Source organism: Epinephelus fuscoguttatus, linkage group LG12 (assembly GCF_011397635.1).
Source record: "Epinephelus fuscoguttatus linkage group LG12, E.fuscoguttatus.final_Chr_v1".
NCBI classification, from domain to species: domain Eukaryota; kingdom Metazoa; phylum Chordata; class Actinopteri; order Perciformes; family Serranidae; genus Epinephelus; species Epinephelus fuscoguttatus.
In genome coordinates, this window is record NC_064763.1 from 13,363,126 (window position 1) to 13,384,705 (window position 21,580).

Below are 21,580 nucleotides of genomic sequence, written 5' to 3' on the forward strand. Positions count from 1 at the left end.
CCTCGTCACATATTGCCGTTTGATCACGGATTTTCAACGTCCAGATAAGACATGCAAGGTACGCTTGGTGCGTTGGTTGTGGACGTTCTTGGATGCCGTGTCAAGTTATGTCTGATACATGCATTGTCTTCTTTCAAAATACATTTCCATTTTCACAGGAAATTTACCGTTTACATACAGTCTCTTTCAAAAGAAATGCACTATGTCAGTACAACACACGCATGTTGCTGGGTTCAGGAAAAAAAGAGCAAGGTTTGGCTTTATAATTTCATAGGACACAAACACTGCTCTGCTGGGTGAAAGTTCATGTTTGTTGGACCCATCCACCACCCATCCTCCTCGGACTTTTGCCACCTTAACTTTCGTTCTTGCCCCACTGCGATTAACCCTGATGCCACCAAGCGCCACTACTATAATGACGACCAGCCGCATATCATGCCGACATTAAAGGACGGCTTTTCTCGTCAGTGTCTAACGCCGCAATTCACTGCCAAAGTGCTGGATTTTGATGACCTCAAGAGTGGTGAGGTCTATATTGTCTACATGTCAGATTTTTCTCATTAGTACTGTTCAATGTTTAGTGGTGAGACGGACTCAGGTAAGCAGATGGAAAAGTATTAAATGTGCCCAATTTATTAATGGACATTATTACATCGGAAATCAATTTTTTTTTTTCCACTTGAGGCATTCTGCTTGCCTGAACACAGAGTTAACTTGCCCTGGGCAAGTGTTAATGTTGAGCTTTGTGACAGGAAAAAAACGCTTTGGTGGACACACAATGCTATCAGGTAGTGTGAGGAGTAGGTAGAAGTTCAGTCGACAAAGATTTTCTTTGGTTGATTACAGCCCTATATATTAGGGTTAGTTTGGTCTATAGTTTTTAAGAATATATAAAAATATGTAAAGCACATAAAATAAAATGGGTATCAATTACTTTGCATATGCTAGAGGGTTAGCATGGAGCATTAAACCCAGTGTTATGCTACAGTCAGATGAATGACTTTGGTGTCAATGTCCTCATCAGTTTAATGTATACAATCTGATCTATGGGTAAGTTTCCCTGACAAGGACTTTCAGTAATCACATGAATTATTACTTGTCCGTCAGAAGGGCAAAGGGAAAAATAGTATTACATTCTTCTTAAGGAGGATGTTGGGGTCGATGAATGGCCACATTTTTACTCTAACCTAAATGAGGTGAATATTTTAGCCCAAAGTTTACTTTACTCTAGAGTAGCTTTTGTGCCTAACCCAAACTTTAACCATGGCAGTGGCAGATGAGAAAACTGTGAATCAGCTTTGTAATGGTGTTACGAACAGTTTTGGAGTGGCTGAGGTGCTGTTTTCCTTGAGGTTTCTAATTATCTGCTCTGTCCTCCTGACTAATGACTGCTGACACAATTACGCAATTACTTTTAATAATACATACATAGCCTTGTGGGAGGGAAGGTCGAGGCATTTTGTGTGCATGTGTAAAGGCTTTTATGCTCATGCTACTCTAAGGGAGGAGACTAACAAACCAAACTCATTAATTACATACATATTGGCTACACACATATAGCCTTGGGATGATGTTATGAAATTGACTACCTCATGGTGTTACAGCCTTTTGCCCTGTCTGATAATAACAGCCCATAAGAAGGTGGCATTCTCCTTATGTTATATAATTGAAGACATGATGCAGATATTAATGTATGGCTTTGTTAGGAAGTCACTGAGTAGGTAAGGAATAAAAAAAGCATTGGCATACATTTCAAAATGAACAGGAAAAAATTGTCAGCGCTCATGTTTTCATACCCCACACTGAACATTTCAAACGTCGGTGTTAGTGGTTGTAGTTAATTAAATGAATATGCATGAAGGCACTTTTTCTTTGATCGTATGTAATCACTCATCTGAGCGCACTGCCTGAAAACTGCATTCCACTAGACTGGAGTGAGCATGACAGAAGCTGGAAGTGAATCAGACAGTGTTCGTTAGTAACAGCAGCAGTAACATGGTGGCAGGTAGACACTGGTACATTCAGCGTTGTTATTCACAAGCATTATTTTGGGTTAGGTCAGTTTTTGTTTCTGAGGCTAAAACAGAGAGAGGGGGTGGTTAGAATGACAAGCTTCTCCATGCAGGCTGGAAATTTTGGGTGCTGCTACACATTCAGAGGGGGGGACATGTGGAGCGCTGTCCAACAACCTCACACGTTGGAGGTGTGGTTCCACATGTAACCCGACCTAATGCAGCATCCCTGTCATCTTCCAGCGTACGTTGAGACAGAAAGTGGATAGAATTGAACAAGTGTTATTAAAAACATGCTGTTGGATACTAAAATTACTTCAATTGTGTGAGTTCATTGTTCCATCTGATTTAATATTCAAGGCTTAAATCATATAACTGCTCTATTTGTGTCAAAGAATGTGAAGCAAATGATTAGCATTTATAAATCACTACTTTCAATGCAATGCATCACTGTCCAGCTTTAAACCTTTAAATATGTTCCATAGAGTGGATTATACATATATTACTGTAAATGTGACTGATATAAAAGTAAAATACGTACTAATTTTCATTTAGAAGTATGTTCCAACTTTTTTCTTAGAAGTTATTCAGAGCAAAAGTCTATCAATCTAAGAATTATGATCTAAAAATACCTTAAGGCCTTTACACACCAAGTTAGTTTTTTTTTGTATGTTTTTTTTTTTTTTAATCCGTTACTCGATGAAAATTGTTACATTTTACACTCATGTCTGTGAAAACATGGGTGCTACGCGTATATCTTCCCCCAACAGCAGCACAGATCTTTACAATCAGCACAGTTTCAAGGTGGACACCCAAGATTAGTGCCACCAATTCAGTGTCTGACCAAATATCTCCCCTTCTGTTCCTGAGATATGACGCTGAATAATGGCCAGAAAAGAGTTTTTGTAGAAAATTATGATGTCACAGTGAAGATGACCTTTGACCTTTTGGATATCACATTTTATCACGTCATTATTTTATCCTGTTAAACATTTGTGTGAAACGTTGTCATAATTAGTGTATTAATTATTGAGTTATGGCCAAAAACATGTTAAGTGAGCGCACAATAACCTTGACCTTTGACCTTCAACCACTAAATTCTAATTAGTTCATTCTTAAGTCCAAGTCGATGTTTGTGCCAAATTTGAGGAAATTTCCTCAAGACCTTCTTGAGATAGTGTGTTCCCGAATTGAGATGGACACAAGATCACAGTGACCTTTGACCATCAAATTCTAATCAATTCATCGTTAAGTCCAGATAGGCGTTTGAACCAAATTTGGAAAAAAAAAAAAAATAAATAAAAAAAATTACCTCAAAGCATTCTTGAGATATTGTGTTCATAAGAATGAGACAGGCGAGGTCACAATGACCTTGACGTTTGACCTATGACCACCAAAATTTAATCAGTTTATCATTGAGTCCAAGTGGACATTTGTGCCATATCTGGAGAAATCTGAAAAATCAAACCTGTTTCAAATTTATTGTTGTTGTATTTCTTTTTAAACGTGCAACAATTTCGGTTGAAAAATACGGACTTGGTGTACATGGGCCTTTATCTTTAAACTTCTATTTTTATTCTTAAACATGTTTCTCAAATTTCTGAAATCAATTTAAACATGAAATTGTTTTTGTCATGTCACCCAATGCTGTCTTATAACATAAAAATGTGGAACATTTATGGGAACTGTTGTGTTCAATAAATTAATTAAATTAAATTAAATTAAAAGCATTTGTGTTTATTTTTTTATTTTTTTCAGTGGTTCTTCTTTGTGTGTAGAAATGTGAGAACCAAGAAGACATGACACCAAAGACACAGACACATGCAGACAGGACCAACTTTTTCTTTGGGAAACAGCATAAAAAGAAGAAGAAAAAAAAGGATGCAACAAAAAACAGAGACTAAACTTGCATGCTGCAGTAATGCAATGGGCTGCTGTGAGTCCAACCAGTGAAACACTGGGAGCTACGGTAGATAATCTGGGGAAAAATAAGGAAAGTTAGCTCTGAGTATGACGACTAACAGTGCGTGCGATGCGGATTGCAGTCAGTGGCACTTTGTGAGGGTGCTCTTGTGATGTTCAGATGCCATTCAGAGTGGAGAGGTGAATTAAAAAAGGGAAAACTTCAATGCAACTGAAGATCTGTCGGTTTCACAAAGTCAAACCTGTCAAATTTTGGCACAATTTAAAGCTCAAATAAAAGAGCAGGCTGTCAAAACCAAAATGACTTAAATTTATGATCAATCTATGTTCTATATAAATAAGTAGGATAGGAAAAAGCACACCAGGGAATCTAAAATTAAAAGTTTGTTTGGATGAAAATTGATCTACCAACCCCGCTGTACCTGGTGCTTTGTCCCTTAAAGGGGTAGTTTGGATCTTCGGGGGTGGGGGTACTTATCTATAGTCTGTATGGGGTACTTATCTATAGTCAGTGTATTACACAGTAAATGTCAGTCAGCATCCCCTCAGTTTGGAGAAGCAGACTGGAGTCCGACACAGAACCTAAGTAATGTACTGCTGTGGAGAGGTCAGCTACAAAATGTATTTTAGCCACCTAAAGAAATCAATATCAGATTAAATGTGCACTATATTGTGACTATTTTTACTGCTTTACCTTAATGTCCACTGTCCTGATTTATGCTCTTGTCAAAGCCAGACTCCATTGATGATTTTAGCTTGCTGAACATGGGAGCAGCTGGTCTCCTGTTAGTTAGTTTGTGTTAATGTGTGACTTTGGTGAATCTGAACTAACCCTTTTAAACACCGAAGTCACACAATAACACAAACTAACTAACTGTTTGAAGCAGTAGTAGACCAGCAGCTCCTGTGTTCAGCAATGTTAAATCACTGTTTTTCACAATGGAGTCTGGCTTTGAAGAGAGGGATATTCAACTTCATTTCCTTGTTGAAAATAAATATCTGACATTAAGTAAAGCGGTTAAAATACTCTAAATATAGTGTACATGTAAACTAAACTACTATAAACTACTACTACCAACTAAAACTTTTTAGGTGGGCCTTTGTTTAAGTGGTTAAAACACATTTTGTTGCTAACCCTTTAACAGCAGTGCATTGCTTATCTTCCACATTGGAATCCAGCCTGCTTCTCCAAACTGGGGGCATGTTGACTAACATCTACTGTATGTAATATACTATCTGCGAATGAGTACCCCATACAACCCCACTCCAAAAAAACAGAACTGTCCCTTTAACTAATGCTAATGCTAATGCTAGCTAATATGCTACTAAATTGTTTTGCTCATTCTTATCCAGCTAATCCAGTTCTTCATTATCTTGGCTTTAGTTTTCTCTTTCTGAGAAAATATATATGAAATGTTTAAACCAGCCCTCATATGTTTGGCTGTGACCCTTAACAATCTTAGCTTCTAAACCAAAATGACAGAACTAATGCAAAAGTGAGATTTAAAAAGACGGATGGGATGTAATGTGTGAACCCAATTACAATTAGATCTGATGTGCATCATTGCAACTTACTCCACCTAAAATGAACAGGCATTTTGGTGCGTTTCAAAGTTTCCATGTTTTCCTTCTGGTAAACTAAGTTTAGTAATCCATCCACTTTAAATGACTGTTTTACTGGTGCCTCTGTGGAGAGGAGCAACGTATGAGAAAATGAGTTCACAGATGGGTAGCATTAAAATGTCTTGTTCATGATGCATTTCCCTTTGAATCAGAGTTGAAGGAACTGCTGCAACAAATAGCTTCAGATGTATCTTAGCGAGCTCTGAAGAACTCAAATCAAAGACCCCATTTCCACCTGGTGTTAATGTGCAATCTGGATGTGGATGTTTAATCTGGATAAGGACAAACATGTGTTGATGAGGGTGTAAATGCAGACAGGAAACATGGAGTCAAAGAGTTAATCACATCAAGCTAGATCAGGTTACCAGAGTGGGAAAAAGGACCGTGGCTCTGGTGCGTATTTCTTACATTATTATGTCAGATTGCCAAATTAATTTTTAACAAGGCACTAAGAGGAGAATAGTCTTGTGTTGGTTACTTAATGATGACTGCAATGGAGAATGGGCAAAAGTATCATAGTGGGTTGGATGGAAGAGAGGCGATGAAAATGAGATGATGAAAATTTGTCGGGGTGAAATAGTGAATGTTTACTACAAAATAATTATATTTCTGATGACCTGCCGATGGATGAAAAATGGCCAAATAAAGCTGCCTCTGAATCTAGTTTAACAAACTCAGTGACCATGACTGATCCTATGATCTCAAACTAAACAAAAAACAAAAATTACCTTCTGTTGGCCAGCGAAGACGACATCATCAGCACCATGCAAGAGCCACATGACAAAGTCACATGATGTGCACGCACATGATCGGTTGAAAGGAAAATACAGGAGAAGGAGGGTGGGGAGGGGCGGGGGGCGCAGGGGCACATGGAAAACGCACAAAACATTTGTGAAATGATGAAAACATGTCAACGGAATAAACAAATGAACAAGAATGTTAAAGACAATATCACAGAAAAGGAACACAAACAACCAAGAAAAATACAGAAATTGTTGAATTTTTTGTTGAATACATATTAAAATAAACACGTTGCTGAATATATGAAGCAGCTCCAGACTTTAAGTTTTGGTTTATGGAAATATGTCAAAAAAATAAATAAATTTGGATACAACCAAAACTGGACATCTAGAATTGCCTCATTCATCCAGAAAATTAACAGCGTTTCCTCTGACAGATTTCTTTTCATCCAAGTTTTCCATAAAAAGCCCAATCTGAATTTGAACTATAGTCAGTGCATGACTGCCATTCAAGACAAATTAAAGATATAACAGAAAAACACAGCAGTGTGTCTGGTCCCTGTGACAAACAAGAAATCAGGGTCACAAAAAGAACAGAGGAAACTCTGCAGCTTTGAGAATACAAACCACGTCAGCTAAACATGAGACACAACACAGCAGACAACAGTACGGACACATGAAACATCAGGAGAAATAAAGTCTGCATGGTCTACAAGCATTTGTGGCATTTGCTCTGAGTGATGCACTTGCAGAAGACACACCATGAACAGCTACATCCTACTGGATCTAACATAAAGCCACATGGTATTAGTTCACAAAGAGAGATTTGGTTAAGAACCCTGCAACCACATATGATTGTCATACAGTACATCAGGATCTCATTTAAAACAAGCAGCAACAGACATACAACATATTAGTCCTGTAACCTTTTACCAAACACACAATCATATATGTTGACACGCTGTTACCTCAGATGTTGCTTTAGGAATTAAAGCAATAAGCAGTCAGATGGGTTAGTTGCTTAAAGGGGCGATCAGTTATAATTTTACTGGGTCTTTGCACAATATATGATAAATGGATCAGCAGGGGCGTGTAGGTGTTGCTGATCAGTGTCAGTCACCTCTGCGTTATTTCAATGGCAAAGCAAGCCTGGCTCAGTGTGTTTCCTGGTTGTGTCACTGAGGACACACTGCCGCAGCAGTGCAAGAATGTGCTTTGCATTACTGTCTGCATAGACAGGCCAAATCCTCGAGACTAGCGTGAGCTACGCTGTCATGATTGACAAATGATCTAGAATTGTGTCCGACCTGAATGGACACAATGACAAACAAGGCTTGGCAGGGCTGTCAAGAGAAGTCAAAGTCTGCAGTGACAAGAGAGGTTTTTTGTAACAACTAGAATATTGAGAGAGGCACAGACAGGTTTGGTATGTACAACCCCAATGCCAAAAAAGTTGGGACGCTGTGTAAAATGTAAATAAAAACAGAATGCAAATGCTTTTTGACCCACATTCGATTGAATACGGTAGAAAGACGAGATGTTTGATGTTCACACTGATAAACTTTATTGTTTTTGGTAAATAAACACTCATTCTGAATATGATGCCTGTGACACGTTCCAAATAAGGTAGAACAGAAGCATGTTTACCAATGTGTGACATCAACTTTTCTTTTAACGACACATAGTTAGTGTTTGGGAACTGAGGACACTACTGTTGAAATTTTCAAAGTGAAATTCCTTAAACTTCTGCTTTATATACGACTTCAGTGCCTCAACAGTCCAAGTTCTCTGTTGTCGTGTCTTGTGCTTCATAATGTTCCACATATGTTCAGTAGGAGACAGGTGTGGACTGCAGGCAGGCCAGTCTGGTACCTGTCACTATGACGCCACGCTGTTGGAACACATACACAATGTGTCTCACTGTCTCGCTGGAATAAGCAGGGACGTCCCTGAAAAAGACATCGTCTGGATGGCAGCATATGTTGCTCCAAAACCTGTATGTACCTTTCAGCATTCATGGAGCCCTCACAGATGTGAGGTTACCCATGATGCCATGGGCACTAACACACCTCCATACCATCACAGATGCTTTGAATTTTGAGCTGGTAACAATCTGGATGGTTCTTTTCCTCGTTAGCCCAGAGGACACAACGTCCATGATGGACTGGTCAGACCACTTTGTGTCAGTCCGTCTCAGATAAGCTCAGGCTCAGAGAAGGCACTGTTTCTGGATGTTGTTGATATCTGGCTTTCACTTTGCATGGTAGAGTTTTAACTAGCATTCATAAATACAGCGATGAACTGTTCACTGACAATGGTTTTCTAAAGTGCTCCTGAGCCCATGTAGTAATATCCTTTATACAGTCAAATTGGTTTTTAATTCAGTGCTGCCTGAAGGATTTTAAATTGGTTTTCAGGAGAGATTTCTCCGGATTCTCTGAAACTTTTCATGATAATATGGATTGAATCCATGAATTTCTTGCAATTTTGCTTTGAGAAAGGCTGTTCTTTTAAACTGTTGGACTGTTTGCCTACGCAGTTTTTCACAGAGTGACCATCCTTGCTTTTGAACAATTGAGTCTTGTGAGGATGCCTCTTTTATACCCAAAAATGATACTTAATTCAATTACTAATTAACGTATGGAATGTTATAAGCAGGTATTTTTGGGAGGGCATTTCACAACTTTCCCAGTCTTTTATGGCTCCTGTCCTAACTTTTATGAGACGTGTCACAGATATCAAATTCAGAATGAGTGTATATTTACAAAAAAACAATAAAGTTTGGCATGAACATCAAAAATCTTGTCTTTGTACTGTATTCAACCAAATACAGGTTAAAACAGATTTGGAAGTCATTGCATTCTGTTTTTATTTACGATTTAAACAGTGTCACAACCTTTTTGGAATTTGGGTTATAGTAGGAAGTGGGGAAAAATACACTTTCACAGAGTTGCACCTTCTTTTTTTGGTACAGTCATATATCAAGGTAGATTGTCAGCGTGGCACAAATGAACCAATAGATAAAAACAAAAAATGTTTGAGGAGAAAAGATGATTTCCAAACCAATCAGTGGTCATAACAATAAGCACTCCTGCCATGTCACAATCCAATATGGCGAATGTATGCGTTACAAATTAGTAGTTTGATTTGCAAACTAAATACACTCTGACATGGTGTGTTTTGGACATGAGATAGTGTCCATGATGAAATTAGTGTTTAGTGACCTTGAATGACAGACTTGACTTGAGTTTACATGAATTTTGATGTTGAAATTACAGTCTGAAAATGGTAAATGGAGTAAATTCTACATAGCACAAACACAACGTCAGGTGTTGGCATGGAGCCTACTATCACTCACTGTTTATGCCACAATATTGTGTGCCACATTTATGTGTGATACAGTGTTATTGGTTTACTATTAATCAACTTACAAATTAATGACATGATACTCGCCATCTCTAACAATAGTACTTCAGTATTAGCATAGCCACTGATCTGAAGAACATCTCCATTTTCACAAATTAACACATCACAGCAAACTCAGTATAACCTACTCTAAAGTCACTGCTCCACAGTCAGAGGAGTCTTAAATATGTACTGTGATTCACACCTTCATGAACAGACACATTGTGTTAATTATGTCATACACGGCACTATAGTCAGGCTGTTAGAACGGCAACCTTCAGGTCCTCGACAAATGTTAGTAAAATCACACTATGACATTTCAAGACTGTTAGCAAAGCTACTAAGTTGCCAAACTGATTTTCACATGGCTCTACAGAGGTAGTGTGTGAGCTCTCCTACGTGCCACACCAGAAATAAATGAACATCTACACTAAACTGTGAGGCCAAGCAGGTAAGAGAGATAGAGGTGAAGAGAGACACACTGCACACTGCGCGACTGGCATACTCACTACGGGCCATACTGGTGGCAGCAATAGGGGGTGGGACCTCTGACGAAACTGAAAGATGGTGAAAACATGGTGAGAGGAGCAGGAGCTCTCCTCAACAAGAGCAACTCAGTGCTGGGTCACTTTTGTTTTTATACTCTCTTGGTGATAAGGAATTCCTCTGGAACATTCCTGTGGAACAGTATGTCTCCTCTTGTTTTTCAACCACTGTGGTCCAACATCACATACATTGCCTTCTTGCATTGCATCCTGTGTAACTGGAATGTCCCTTTGAGCCGAGACATGTTAATTCAAACTTTGCAAGAGGAAGAGGGGAAGCTGGGACAACAGTGTTTTGGCTGACAGCAGGGCTCAGGTAGTTACTCTACGACATAACTGAAATACTTGTTATCATCATAATAATAGATACTTAGTTACAAAACCCAAATCTAATACCACACACTAAAAAACACTGTTTAATTCCCATAAGGACTTATATTTTATGTTTAAACAGCTACAGAGAAGTCAGTGCCTGAGGCAGGCTGTTCTCATTCTGAAGTCATCAAATACCACCCCTTTGTCAATGACACAGATGCCAAAAGCCACCTTTTGCAGTGGTATGGTATGCCGCAGGGCAGGCGTGTTACAAACTGAGGCTGCTCTGCCCTGTTACAATATGCTGCCGGTCAGCAGTTCATAACGTGGCCAGATAGCAACTGCGGTGGCCGTATGATACACCACTAGATGGTTACAGTTTAAAACACCAGTGGTAACAACGTAACATAAGGAACTGGAATGTCCCTATAGGGTGGGCAGGTGGGGTGATGGATGGCTCCAAGAAACTCCAGACTTTAACCTGGGAGCCCAATGTTCGCTTTTTCCTAAACCACATGCTTTTGTTGCAGGGTTAGGGTTGTTGAATAAACCTAACCACCCACTTTTGTTGCCTAAACCTAACCATGAGCTTTTGTTGCCCAACCCTAATCATGTGCTTTTGTTGCCTAAACCTAACCACTGCTTTTGTTGCCTAAATCTAACCACCCGCCTTTGTTGCTTAAACTTAACCACCCACTTTTGTTGCCTAAACCTAACCACCCACTTTTGTTGCCTAAACCTAACTGTGTGCTAATGTTGCCTTAACCTAACCATGTGCTTTTGTTGCCTAAACCTAACCACCCACTTTTGTTGCCTAAACCTAACCATGTGCTTTTGTTGCCTAAACCTAACCATGTGCTTTTGTTGCCTAAACCTTACTGTGTGCTAATGTTGCCTTAACCTAACTATGTGCTTTTGTTGCCTAAACCTAACCACCCACTTTTGTTGCCTAAACCTAACCATGTGCTTTTGTTGCCTAAACCTAACCCTGTGCTTCTATTGACATTCTGCCGTTGGTTGATACTTTCTTTTGTTGCCTAAACCTAGAAATGTGCTTTTGTTGAGGTCCTGGCTTTGGTTGTGGAGTCCTGGATTGTCGACAGCAGAAGGATACCTAGCGCATAATATGTAGACGTGAAGGTCCACTATCAAAGCGGCAATATGTGATGACTTGGGATGAGAATGTGTTGCCTGAGGTGTTGAGAGCTACTGCCATTGCCTTTGACCAAGGCCTTGGCTTCAGAACAGGAAATGGTCCTCTGATGATGGACTTTGGCTGCCCACTGCTCCTTAATATTTAAGATGGGGGTAATGTTGAGAACAAATTTCCCCAAAGTACAGTGTATCACTTAAAACAGAATAGGTTCCCCAATAACTTTAGAGCTATTGCCTGTAGGCAATAAGAGAGCTTCACGTGGAAACAAAGCAAACTATTTCTGCAGTGCTTGTAAGACTTCAGTTGCTTGTTGAGCATCCTGTGCTGCCTTCTGATTTGTTCAGCAGTGAAAGTACAGCGTCCGCTTCCTTTCCTTTTGTACCTATGCCAACAGCCTTTTGTTTTGGTACTTGCAGTTTCGTTTACAGCAACAACTAGCAATTAGTTCTAACTTGTCAGATTTCTACAAAGTCTAGCCTACACTCTTCTGAAGCATAACACACTTACAAGCACCACACACACACACTGTTATTCTCCTGAAACCAAAACAATGCCAAAGGTAATGTTTGGAAATGCTTATACGTAACTCATTGGTCCAAATCTGAATGCTATACAGCAACAGAGAAGATGCAGCAGTAAGCATATGCCCTGCCCAAAGACAGCTGCAGCTCTTCACCACCTGCACCTTAACAGAAACGAGGAAGCTATTTACAGCCTTTCTTATTATGCATCCTGGTAACCTCTGAGACACTGTCATCAAGTCTAATGGCCAAATTACAATGCCAAAATAAAAGCACACCACAAGCACAAATTGGAATCCTAAAGATTTCAGGGAATTGAAGGCCTGAATATTTAAACCTTATGATTCCACATGGGGCAATTTATGTGCAAGGTCGCCCTGCTTTTAACATTAGTACTGGTAAATATTCTAATTCCATGTTAATTACCACATGATAATACAAGTGTATGCCTCTTTGTGGTCTCTGAAGACAGCATACCATCTTTAAAGACATGATCTAACACCCATTGGCTGAACTGCTGCAGTGCACAAGTACAATATACCTTATTCTAGGGAGACACCGAAAGAAAGTCTGAAAACTACGAGCAAGTAATACTAAAGAAGCAAGGGTAACACTAAGGACTGGGGTACAAATAGCACACTTGCTATAGACTGTACTGTAACACTGTCATATCAGTCTATGACACTGCTAAACAAACCTGAAGCTTCATTAGAGTTACCGAATGGACTGCCCTCTGGAAAATTAGTAGAACAGTTAATGATATGAGTATCATTATGTAGGGAAACGAAGATTCCAGGTTTTGTGGGTTTGGATGATGACTTCTGTGGAATGTTTCATTCTTTAAAATTCAAAGCAATGTCCTAATACAGACAGAATGGTCACAGTAAAGCAAATAAATGCAGTGAAGATAGAATCATGAGGAAAATAAAGCAGACAAGACAGGAGAAAATGAAACTTACTTGTGAAAGAATACCCTGAGAGGTCCAGTGGAATACAGAACAGATGGAAAACCATGATGAGAAAACAATAAAACAAAAAGCAGAAACAAAGACAATGAAATGAGAAATATGAACAATGAAAGAGGGCCACATCATTAACCCACTGTCACACTGCTACTGTGTCTTACTGGAATTTCTGTCTGCTGCAAATCTTGCTTCCCTTTGTTGTACAGCTTAATATGACTGTGATAATACTTCTACTGTATTACCCTCGAAATTAGAAATGTGTCTTTTTAATGACCTTGTGCTAAAATATGACTTTGGTCATGGCAGGGATTCAGTGTTCTCTTCTAAGATCCATTGGGTTTCTAAATGGCAATCACATGCGACTGTAATGTAATACAACACATTAAATGGGACCTATTATGCTTAGTTTTGGGTTCATGCTTGAATTTGGGTTTCTGCTATAATGCTACTAGGTGCCAGAACTCTGTTTTAGCGCCTGTCTCTTTAAACCCCCCTACTGAAAAAGCCATGTCAGCTATGACTGGTCAGCATCTCCAGCATGGATGTATAAAGAGACCTTTAGTGATTCTCAAAGTCAAGGAAGGATCCTTGAACGTCGGAATTTCAAGGAGGCTATGTCACTGAATCTCGCCAAAGGACTGTTCCAGCGTCACGGATCCTTTGAATTCTACCTGAGAACCGAGTCCTTCCTTCAGAGAATTTTCAAGGATGCATGTTTGTATCCTCAGCAGCATTAAGTACCCTCAATTCTTTCTTCTTCAGTGACACACACACACCTGGGCAATTGCTAGCCTCTTCTAATATGTGTTCACCGAATGCTAGAAAGAAGTCTTGCCTAGTCTCTGTAGGACGAGACTTGGAAGAAGACATTCTACCAAGGGAGCATCCGTGATTTTGAGAAACACTGCTTGATACAGTGTTGGAGGTGGGACCCTGTTCATTCCTATGAAAGTTGCTCAGTGGTGCATGAAGCCAAGAACGTTCAACTGCAACGTATAAAGTGACCCAGATGATCAGTGCTGCTTTTGCATCACTGGGTCCATAGAACAGGCACACTAAAGACTTCCGCCGGCTGAACCAGCTACTTCTGGTTTAGTGCTCCGCTAAATGGAACAGGGATAGAACTAGTTATTCTTGTGGCTCTTCTGGACTTTCCAAATGTTATTGTACTGAATATATCAAATCCATTAATAGTAAAATGAGTCATTTCACAGGGGTTATGATGCTTGACATAATGTATCCACTGATTTAGAGATGTCTCCTTCCCATTGTAAGTCTGTGGGAAAAAGTCTTTCTGGGCCCAGTGGCATCATAAAATTGTAATTTCATTGTTTGGCTGCTATACGAAAATTGGCTTCAAAGCCCGGCGCACTTCCTGAGGGCCTGGTTTCAGGGTCTTCTGTATCCAGGTATCCCTGCACCATCATTACAGCTGAGGAATGACTATAACAGAGTACACTGGCACTTTTCTACCGTGAAAAATCTCCAATTAAAGCTTCTAAACCGAAATCTTCACAGCCGAATATGATGCAGTAGGAATATGATTCAAAGTCATGGAAAAAATAACAACATTCGCAACAGAGGTTGCATGTAGCTACATGTAGCAGTGTAGGCTACGTACAGTAAAGTGCCTGGAGCAGATGACCCTGTAAAAAAAATCTGTCCCAGCTGATGTCATCATGTCTCCAAAGAATAAAAGAGCATTGGAAACAGAGGATTCAGAACAGTCTAAAGCCTGAGATTTATGCTCACAGACATTACTTTTCCATATTTTTACCTCGCTTGAATTTTTTTCCAGGTTAAAAATGAACATCCAACATTGTTACAATTTGTTTATAAAACAGAAAATAAGGAAAAGCATAATAGGTCCATTTATATGACAATAGCAAACAATCTAAGCTAATTTCTACATGTCCTTTTTTGATTTAACTTCTGTAGCTAAATGTTTAACCTCAATCCCAAGTTTACACATCTGAAAAAAACAATCTAGTGTAACCTCAAATAATACATCAGACACTGATTTTTGCTGAGACATCTTGAAGTAGGACAACGACTCTCTCTTTAGGGAATCAGGCAAAATAAGGAGGATGCTGAGGAGGGCTTTTTCTACAGAAGCAGCAGGGTGATGAAGCACAGATGGAAGCGTGACACAGAGGCTGGTACAAACTAAAACAAAGATTTATTCATGACCCTGATTTGAAACGCTGACTGAGAAATAGGTCTGTTGCCTTCTAATTGCAGCCTGGAAAAGTCGCTCTGCAGTGGAGAGAAGGATTTAAGGATAATTCTGGTTTATCATGATTTGGGTCTTATTTTAGAAGTTTGGGTCATCATTTCTATCAGTAATAATCATCATGTAACCCACCAAAGAAATTGGGAACACAGTCTGACAGGACAAGAAACACAGATGAGTCAGACAATCCGAAAACAAAAACAAAATAAAATCATTAACCAGACTGTCCATTCTAAACAACCATAGTATTTTACAGCCCAACTCTCTGGCTTAATTTTGACCCGCTGTGCTTACTATAGTTGAGCATGCATATCTCTTGTCCATATCTAGTCCAATTAGGGATTCTTACCAACATTTCTGTTGCAATCAATTTGGATTTGACCTCCAAATAAAAGGGTTTCGATCATCTGGCTAAACTGTTGTCTTGACTACAACATTTTTGATCATTTTACTGCTCATGTTTCCTGACTTTGTTCAATGTTGCTTTGTTCTTGGAAATTATTTTGGCTGATATAATGTCTTCATACCTCATACAAATGATAACTGACACCATGAAAATAATACCAAAGCTGCAATAAAGCAGAATTATCCTTGAAACTGCAAGTTTCTCACCTCATCATAACTCTGTAATCAAACATTCGGAAAAAGACCTACAGTATGTAGCCTCCAATTATCATACTTATTGCTGTCAGGAAGTGAGGCTCTTTTCTCATGTTACAATGTGAAAAGTTATTCTATGATATGTGGTATTTTATGAAACACTTACTGCACTGCAATGTAAATCCAGCCGTTCTCATTCTGAAGTCGTCCGATACCGCCGCTTTGCCGGTGACACCTGACGCCAAAAGCCAACTTTCGCAGCTGTATGATATACCAGCAGGCGGCATCAGTTTGTAATTCCACCAGACGTAACCTTTTGGAGTGTAATGATATGCCGACGTTTGGCACTTGTTGCAGCAGTATATATCCGGACAGGCGATGTCAGTTCATAACCTGGCCAGATGGCAACAGTGGCGGCCGTATGATAAGAATGGGGTCGGGTAAAAATTCTGCCAGTAACAACGTAATTTAAGGACCTGGAAAGTCCCTATAGGGCAGGGAAGAGTGGTGGTGGATGGGTCCAACAAACCATGGACTTTTACCCAGGAGCCTGGTGTTTGCTTCTTGTATGAATGTAGAGCCAAATCATGATGTTTTTGTAAACCTAACTACGTGCTTTTGTTGCCTAAAACTGACTATATACTTTTGTTGACATCCTGGCATTAGTGGCAGCATCCCAGAACATCAACGGCAGACACAGGAAGATACCTAGTGTGTAATAGACCTTTTTCACGGCAGACATTTTGACACGTCAGAGTAGGAGCAACACAGGTGTGTTCAATGACACTAATGACAGCTGCGTTCCACTTTGGGGAGACCCTGGTATTGTCCATGTTGGCTAAATGTTACTAGCTTATTGGGACGCTGAATGGAACTCAGCCATCCTTAATGTTATCAATTTCACCTGTGCTTTTTCTGCTGACAGAAGTCAAAATGTCTGCTGTGAAAAAGGTCCATATGTAGACATGAAAGGCCACTGACAAAGCGGTGATATGTGACAACTTGGGATGAGAACATGTTGGTCAATCAGATGTTGGAGAAAACTGTTCTCCTCTGTATGGGAGGCACCCTCTCAGCTTCAGTATAAGAGCAATTTTTGGACTTCTATATCAGGACAGTAATCTTGAACTGGTTCCATTTGAGAATTGTTTCTAAACTATCCAGTCCATTGGAATCACATGTCTCCGAGCTTATCAATTCCTTTAAACGATGCCGACAGTTGCGAAAACTAATGGCTTCAAACTCATGCTTCTAAACTGCTGGAAGCCTGCAACCAACAGGAGTCAGGAGAGAGGAAGAAACGGTTTAAAGTGTGGCTTCACTGAAAATAAAAAATAAAAAATGACAACAGTGCTGCTTGTAATGTCTGTAAAATGATAATTTCAAGTGAGGCTGAAAACATCAGCAATATGCTGAAACATCTGTCTACACAACACGGGCCTAAATTCCAGGAATGCCATGTATTTGACAGTCAACGCAGTGTTACTGCTTCCCAACCGAGCAGCAGGTCCCTTACTGAGGGCAAATATCCTGTTGTAATTACATCAGCACCACACAGACAGGTTTGATCTTTGACTAAGAAAACCGAAATGAAAACAAATGCTGTATAGATAGTCTCTTATTTCATCCATTTTAGAAAACCTGTGCATGCCTACGTTTTTTCTACACAGAGGATTGATCAAGAATCAATGAAGAAATTGATGAAGACCCAAACTGACAGACCGAATCAATAATGGCACTGGTATCAATGAAATCTTATCTTTCCGTCCCCACTTCTTTCGGCCCCTTTTATCATTCAATGAGAAAGCATTAGCTGACATGTTGTCGCATGTAATAAACACAAAACTGATGCATTTAATGTCAAGCCAGCACATTCTGATTGGTGATGACAGGTGTTGCGCACCTGCTCTTTGCTGTTAGGATGCAGCCGATGCCATATGTCTAACACAGCTGTGATTTGACGCCAGATTATTCACCAAAAAGGACTTAAAAGGTGAGAACACGGAGGGTGACAGCAAGTTGCTCCAAAACATCCTGCAAACTGGTGTCAAAGCTGTGGTGGGTGACGATGAAATGTGACATGGTCAGAACTCCCCTCATCTGCCTGACAAGTAGGTGTTCTTGTATCTCCCTTGTTCCGTTAAGGTGACTCTTTCTACTTTCCCACAAACACAGCGAGATAGAAAATTCCCTCCGCCTCCAACATTTCATCATACGCTGCCACTTCCTTCACGAAATATAAACAACCTTCAGTAGGGCTTGACCCCTGGCTGCTATATTAACAATGTGCGCTGTCACTGAACTATAAATACAAAGCTGACACTTCTTCACACTGAGGTATAAATCAGCCTTAGAAATGCACAAGTACTTTCCAGAAAGCTTTCACTAAATCACCTGACTTGTGAGCTAAAAAGACAGAGCAATGCGAAATGGAAGGAGGCATGCTCCGCCTTCCCCGCTGCAAACATTCATGAGGACAGAGACACATTACACAATACTGCCCAGTGATAAAGACACACAGATTATGCTTTGCACAGTTAACACTATTAACCAAGTTGGATTATGAAGTGGCATTGTGAATCGTGGTTCCTTCTGGCCTGGCTGGAAAAAGACTGCACCGGGGGGTTTGGCTGGAGAATAGAGGAGAGTAGGGGTGAAAGCATCTGGGCTCAGCTAGACGTGAGCAGGCGGTGGAGTGAGCAACAGCATTAGGTTCAAAGCAACGGGGTCAGAGGAGCGCTTACTGAGGGCAAGGACATGAGCAGCGAGGGCGGTACTTACGGACTGGCTCGGTCTTGAAAGTCCTGGCCGGGCTGCTCTCGCCTTCGCCCTTGCCGTTGATGGCTGACATCTTGACCTCATAGGTGGTCTCTGGCTTCAGGCCAACAATGGTGATCGTGGTCATGTCTGTTGGAGGCAAGTGGGTGTTAGTCCATGCAGGTGTACAGGGAACCAAGAATGAACAGAAAATAAAGGCACAATGTGTTGTTTGTTCTTTATGTGCGTGAGGTGTAACAACATCTGTTATGGTTAACTGTGTGTGGAGGCTAAATTAAAGCTTAGCCGTCTGTTATTCATGCAATATGTCAGTCTTTTGTGAGTAACTAGAGAACAATGCTTTGTTTGAAAAATGTAAACATAGGCCTTTTTAGGCATTTAACCAAAGATCTGATGCAGTCGTTTTTTCCTTGGGAAGACAGTCTGTGATAGGTCCACATAAGTAAATATAGATTTTCTTTCTGAAACTCACTGGAACAAAAACTGATAAATCTCACAAAGATGTTATTTTGTTTCAGTTATTGCTGACTTGTGGTGGTTGTCACATATTTCACTTTTTCTCTGGCATTTCTTTTTGCCTTTCCCTGTTCCATTGATTCTGCCATATTAGATGGCTGTTGATATTCATTTGTATCGTTACTCTCTGTAGAACTCAAGTGGACTAGGAACCATTTTGTGGTAATTAATGGAGTATTACAATTTTCTGGTTTTGCTTTTTTGTCTTCTGTTTGTTTACAGACTGAATCAGCTTGACATCATCCTACCAACAACAATCACTTCCAGGCAGACAGTCAGGATTCCGATTGCAGAGATATGTGAAATTGGCAAACTTGTTTATTTCATTTGTCATTTTTAAATTTAACTGTAATGTTTAAAGAGATAAAGTTAAACACTTTATTGTGACCTATCTGATGTTTCTGCTGTGCTTATTTTATGTACTGTGCTGCTTTGCTATCTTCTTTGATAAACTGAGTCTACTGATACGGAGACTAAATGCTCTTTTTACCCTCTTTCCTTAAAAATACCAATAACATCAATCAGACTTTTTGCTGCTCTTTTTATATCGAGCACTTTGACACTACAGCAAACACATCTCATCATTAAAATAAGACAAAAATTACTGTCGCAGCCACACTTACAAATAAAACTGACACAATAAGAACTGAATCAAACGTTTTTTAAAGATCTGAATGTTGCAGCCAATCCTTCGGCCATTTGAAACAATTTGGATTCTTCAGCATTGGTTTGCAAACACAAACAGACTCTGAAGAGTTCATTGGAGGTACTGTTGTTGACCAGGCTGCAGCAAAATGTATTTTAGCCACCTAAAAATATCAATATCAGTGTAAGTGTGCGTTATATTTGAATACTTTTACTCTGTTTGAACCAATACACTAACCAATATAGAGGCTGTATCATATCGTATCGTCTCGTATCGCATTGTATCGTATATCAGCAACTCCTGTGTTTTACTAAGTAGAACTACTCTTTTTGTCAGTGTAGTCTAGTGGCTTATGTATTTCCTGTTAATCCTATTTTCAAATGCATCTACTGTTGTATACTATCTCACTTTCCACTGAAAAAAAAAACTATAAGAAACTGAAAAAAAAAATAATAATAATTTAATTTGGTAATTAACTATTATCTTTTTCTTTCTTTATTTGGACACCAATTAGCATCAGCATACGCATCATAAGTCATTTTCAATAAATAGAAATCCCTGCCTGACTGACCTTGAATTATGTTTTTATCCATCCTCTGCTTTCACATATTTAATGTCAAGAAAAAAGCGTATTTACAAAACACACAACTCATTATTGTCCAGGGATGATCTCTACTTTCACCCAGGTTTACTTTTAATTCTCACGCCAATCTCATGATATGCGCTGGCAATGGATTTCACTTGTCCATGGCCCTGTACATGCATATTTTCTGTATCATGCTAGGTTTTAGCATTATGTAGGACAAACTTCTTTTCTGTTACATGTCGTGTCTGATAATTGTGTTGAGCAAACAGCAAGAATAGCCCTTCAGATGATATCTTAGGTGATCGTATCATCAGTATAAAACTGAACAAAGTATAGGTTGATCTCTGACAACTCAGTCTGTCATACAGGTCTTTTACATCACTGCAATGCACAGCATGCTGCTTTATTTTAACTGTACTCTAATGTAGCTTGATCCAAATTACCATTTTGATATATCATAGTGTACATGTTGATCTCACTTGGAAACACGGGACTGTACTTCCTTTACCTTAGGTAATGTGATCATTATCTAGTTCCCCTGCATTAGAAGTCACTCATAAATCCAGAGCAGGCAGTAGCTGCAAGCTTTGAGGTTTCATGATTACACTGCACGTGCAGCATGACATCACAGACAGACTGGAAAGTACTGGAATATAACTTGATTATTCATGGAGACTCAATCACCAGTGTGAGACAGAGACAGATTGTCCGGATTGTGGCCAATAGAATATCTGCCTGTAATGGCCAGTGAGCACAGGGGCTAAGCAGTCCAGCATAATGAGGGGCTAATGCCAAGAAAAGGGCAAGCTCTAATCACAGCAGGGTTCTGTGATTTATGATTAGTGGTTTATGTAGAAGAAAAACAAGATAAATTGTAACACAAAGGGGGTCACGTGTAGTAGACTGAAAACAATTAGGCAAACCTGCTTCTGTAATCTTTAATGCAATTTGTATGGATAAAATCAATTAACCAGTAATCACCTGACAAGAAAGCATTTTTATAACTTCAATTGTAT

General features: G+C 39.5%; 1 protein-coding gene across 5 annotated transcripts in view; it reads right to left on the minus strand.

Annotated features, from left to right (window-relative positions):
* ncam1a (neural cell adhesion molecule 1a) overlaps window positions 1-21,580 on the minus strand; it is a 422,624-nt gene that overhangs the window by 54,780 nt on the left and 346,264 nt on the right. For 3 of the 5 annotated variants that reach the window (XM_049593047.1, XM_049593043.1, XM_049593045.1), the window contains 2 exons: window positions 18,820-18,945; window positions 10,213-10,260 (listed from right to left, as the gene is read on the minus strand). In XM_049593047.1, coding sequence (XP_049449004.1) covers window positions 10,213-10,260; window positions 18,820-18,945 — 174 coding nt within the window. The remainder of the gene's footprint in view (window positions 1-10,212; window positions 10,261-18,819; window positions 18,946-21,580) is intronic. The other 2 variants (XM_049593044.1, XM_049593046.1) reach the window with 1 other exon arrangement.